Source organism: Lactuca saligna, chromosome 4 (genome assembly GCF_052625555.1).
Source record: "Lactuca saligna cultivar CGN05327 chromosome 4, ASM5262555v1, whole genome shotgun sequence".
NCBI lineage: Eukaryota > Viridiplantae > Streptophyta > Magnoliopsida > Asterales > Asteraceae > Lactuca > Lactuca saligna.
Window position 1 is genome coordinate 205,920,310 of NC_136420.1, and position 4,229 is coordinate 205,924,538.

A 4,229-nucleotide genomic window follows, 5' to 3' on the forward strand; every position below is an offset into this window, starting at 1 on the left:
TGCTTACGGTTTTCAGTTTTGGTTTCAGGTACTTAGTTTTTAAAAGAGGAGCTCGGGAAGATTGCAGTGCACACACCATTTGTTCAGCCTGGGATGTTTATACTCTGATATATTTGACAATTGTTAAGATATTTTGAGATACAATCTTTATGATTCTTATATGACGATTGATGAACATGGTTTTATTATTATTTTTAAAACGAAGTTTTCAGACTGTATTTTTGGGATGTTATAAGTTGATAGTTTATATAATGTGATATATTTGATGTTTTATGTAATGTCGTATGTATTTATTTCTGCATTTTTATCAAATCTGCATTTTATAATATACACAAACTAATATCATAAATAAATTGTTATATATATATATATATATATATATATATATATATATATATATATATATATATATATATATATATTTGCAGTGACACCTTTAGGAACCACATTGACAAGGTCGTGACAACAACTGATTCCAAGAAGAGTATTCGGAAACACTTATCAATAGAGACGACGCCAATAGTGACGACAAAGACATTTACCGGCGTAGAGTATTAGGGACAATGCCATTTGCGACAACAAGTGAGTATTAGCTAGTAGGTAATAGCGACGACACGAGATGCCATCGCTAAAGGTATTAGCGACGACACGAGCATCAATTGCGACGTTTTTTGTCGTCGCTAAAGGTTACATTTTATTGTTGTAAGTGCTTTATGTTGGACAAAACTTTATACCCCAACAGTTTTGATTCAATATTTCACCAGCTTTCATTTTCCAGCCACTAATGCTAGTGGTGATAGACAGTTGGCGTAATCAGAGAAGTCATGGTCACCGTATGATTGATATATCATTTGTTCCAACATTGGGTCGTGCAACCTACTGTTAATACCCTTGTCAGTTCAAACATTTAAGGATTCATTTTCATCAAAAGTTCATAGACGTTAAGGTGGTCATCAAACGTTAGATTACTTATGGAGTATGTTGGCATTTGATTCTTGGCTAGTTTTCATATATAATTCAAGAGTCTAGGTTCTTTATTTGAGGCATTTGGATTTTACTATGGGCTAAGGTTGTTATGTGATTTAATAATTTTTTTTTAAAAATTTCTTTAATTATACTTTGCTCAGGTAGAAGCACATGCCGTTTTCTTTTATAAAATTGCACTTTAAAAAAAATGATTTAGTGCGAATCATATACATTATTATTTAGAAAATAAATTAAGATCAACCTTGTGTCATGGAATGCAAACGAATTCAAAGAAATTGAAATGAAAGATTTTGATATTAACGTCATTAGGTGTCAAATAGATGAAATTAATTTAATTTGGTCAAAATACATCAAATTCCAACAGAAAGATTCTATCATTTTTCTTGGCACAAGACCAAGAAATGTATATGTCATTCTTAAATTATATTCCCTTCTTATAAGTATATTGTTTATGCTACATGCATTGATCATTACGTTTAATAACACAATTGTATCCAACAAATTTTTCAGCACACTTTGTTGACTTTTATATTAACATTCAATTTGACTATATATATATATATATATATATATATATATATATATATATATATATATATATATATATATATATATATATATATATATATATATATATATATATATATAAAACGTTAGCAGCCAGGGAGTTACATCTGTATATATTATGAAATCCATGTATCATCAGTTTCATAATTCTTTGTCGACGTAGAAAACATGAAGTTGTTTCTCCCGTTTTCAGCAAGTATAGCAGCCATATTTTTTGGTTTTCTACTAAAATTCCTGCTGCAAATCTTGAAAGGAAAGAGAGTGAAGAACACAGAACCACCTCAAGCAAAGGGCCGATGGCCGGTAATCGGACACCTGGGCCTTCTTGGTGGACCTGAATTACCTCATAGGGTCTTAGGTGGATTGGCTGATAAATACGGCCCCATCTTCACCATCAAGCTTGGTGTTCACAATGTTTTGGTGGTGAGTAGCGCTGAGATGGCGAAAGAGTGCTTTACCACAAACGATAAGGTCTTTGCAAGTCGACCCAAGTCAATGGCAGTAGAACACATGGGCTATAACTATGCCATCTTGGCTCTCGCTCCTTATGGGGACTACTGGCGACAAGTGCGCAAGATCTTGACACTCGAGGTTCTCTCTCAGCGACGTGTGGAGATGCTTGGACCTCTTCGTGCTGCAGAGGTTAAAGCATCCATGGAAGATATATATAACGCTTGGGTAAAGAATAAACAGACTGGAAGTTCCGACATGGTAAAGGTGGATATGAAACAATGGTTTCAGAACTTGATATTAAATGTTGTCGTCAGGGTTGTTTCAGGAAAAAGGTTTTCACCTGATGACAAAGAAGGGGTTCGATTTCAAAAAGTGATAAGGAAATTCTTTGTCTTATTGGGCACATTTGTGGTGTCTGATTTTATTCCATATCTCAAGCCTTTGGACCTGGGAGGATACGAGAAAAAAATGAAGATCACAGGAGAAGAGATGTACGAAATTGTTACAGGATGGCTAGAGGATCACAAGAGAGTGAGAGCGGAGGAAAAGCATGCGCAGCAACATGAAAGAAGCCAAGTCTTCATGGATGTTCTGATTTCCGTTCTTGAAGGTGCCTCCCCAGAGGAATTCCGTGGTTTTGACCATGATACCATAATCAAGGCTACATGTTTGGTAAGCCTAATCTTTATCTCATCATCATTTTATACATCACCAATGCTATACGACTACTATTAGTAAAGTTTGTTAATCGTTTATAGTTTCTTCCACATTCTTTATAATATTTGCAACAGTTTTCAGTGGCAAAGATAAGGTGTGCAAAAAACAAAATTATCAGCATGCATGTTGCTTGAAATCTAATACAACAAATTTGTTTTAACTTCAAACTTGCAGACTGTTTTAGCTGCGGGATTGGACACATCGTCTGCAACGTTAACATGGGCTTTATGTTTGTTGCTCAACAACCCAAGAGTATTAAAAATTGCCCAAGATGAATTGGATGAGCATGTTGGAAGGAAGAGAGTAGTGGAGGAGTCGGACTTGAAGAACCTTGTTTACCTTGACGCAATCGTTAAAGAAACACTGCGTTTATACCCGCCTGGACCTCTAAACCTTCCTCATGAGTCCATGGAGGATTGCGTTATTGGTGGCTACAAAATCCCTAAAGGCACACGTTTATTGACTAATCTTTGGAAAATTCAACATGATCCTAATAAATGGTCAGATCCTGAAGAATTTCAGCCCGAAAGATTCTTGACAAGTCATAAACATGTTGATGTCAGGGGAAACAATTATGAATTGATTCCTTTCGGTAGTGGTAGAAGAGTATGCCCTGCTATTCCGTTTGCTCTTCGGTCTTTGCATATAACTTTAGCTACTTTAATACAACAATTTGTGCTTAAAAAGCCATCGGATGAACCCATTGATATGAGTGAAAGTGCTGGAGTGACTATCAGCAAAGCGATCCCACTTGAGGTCCTTCTGGCACCTCGTTTATCCCTTGATATGTACCCTGTTGCTGCATGATACGTCTGCTTCAAATCATCTACCAAGCCCCGTTGCCACTAACCATGCGCCCACACTCTAGTCTTATTGAAGAATGATTCCAAGACAATCCCGAAAAATCAGAAAGTCTTCTTACTATCTTATCAACAGCTTGCTATTAGTCATACTACTTTGTTTTGGATTTTTCTTAATTATTTCATGCAATGGTTTCTTGTTTCTTCTGCTTGTATGCTCTGTATATAGAACCATTCATTGTTTACATTTTAAGCATCGATAATACCAGAGTCTTAGCGTGAAAATTTTCCCTCCTTAACTTTGTGTTGTTTAATTACACGAACATGCACGCATAATATTTGCTTTATACCAATTTTAAAATGGTCTAAGTCAACATTACTATATATTACCCTCCGATCCCAATTTGCACTGCAGATTCCCAATGGCCAAGCCACATAGGTCCAGTGTAAGCCCAGAACTACCCTCAACTTTTTGATTTTTTTTTACTAGCTAGGCCCAAACCGACTAAATTACTAGGATACCAAAATTCCCCTTTGAGCAGCCAAGAAGTTATTGTCTTCTAAACTGCTAATAACTTATATTATGAACAAAATTAGGGTATAATGTTGGCTGTGTTTATTTAGGATATGTCCCCTGTCCCCACTGATAAATATTAAATTAACATCACTTCTTTGTTTGTTTTGATGGACGCCAATTTTCTTTTG

At 35.5% G+C, this 4,229-nt stretch overlaps 1 protein-coding gene across 1 annotated transcript; it reads left to right on the forward strand.

Annotated features, from left to right (window-relative positions):
- The first annotated feature begins 1,656 nt into the window (after positions 1–1,656).
- Positions 1,657–3,807, forward strand: LOC145043270 (flavonoid-6-hydroxylase-like). The gene is made up of 2 exons (XM_078991873.1): positions 1,657–2,679; positions 2,899–3,807. The coding sequence occupies exons 1-2, from the start codon at positions 1,723–1,725 to the stop codon at positions 3,529–3,531; spliced, it is 1,590 nt and encodes a 529-aa protein (XP_078847999.1). The 5' UTR covers positions 1,657–1,722; the 3' UTR covers positions 3,532–3,807.
- Positions 3,808–4,229: the final 422 nt, after the last annotated feature.

Coding starts and splice junctions, on each gene's coding strand:
- LOC145043270 (XM_078991873.1), top strand. CDS start 1,723: ATGAAGTTGTTTCTCCCGTTTTCAGCAAGTATAGCAGCCATATTTTTT. Junction 2,680..2,898: donor TAATCAAGGCTACATGTTTG/GTAAGCCTAATC, acceptor TCAAACTTGCAG/ACTGTTTTAGCTGCGGGATT.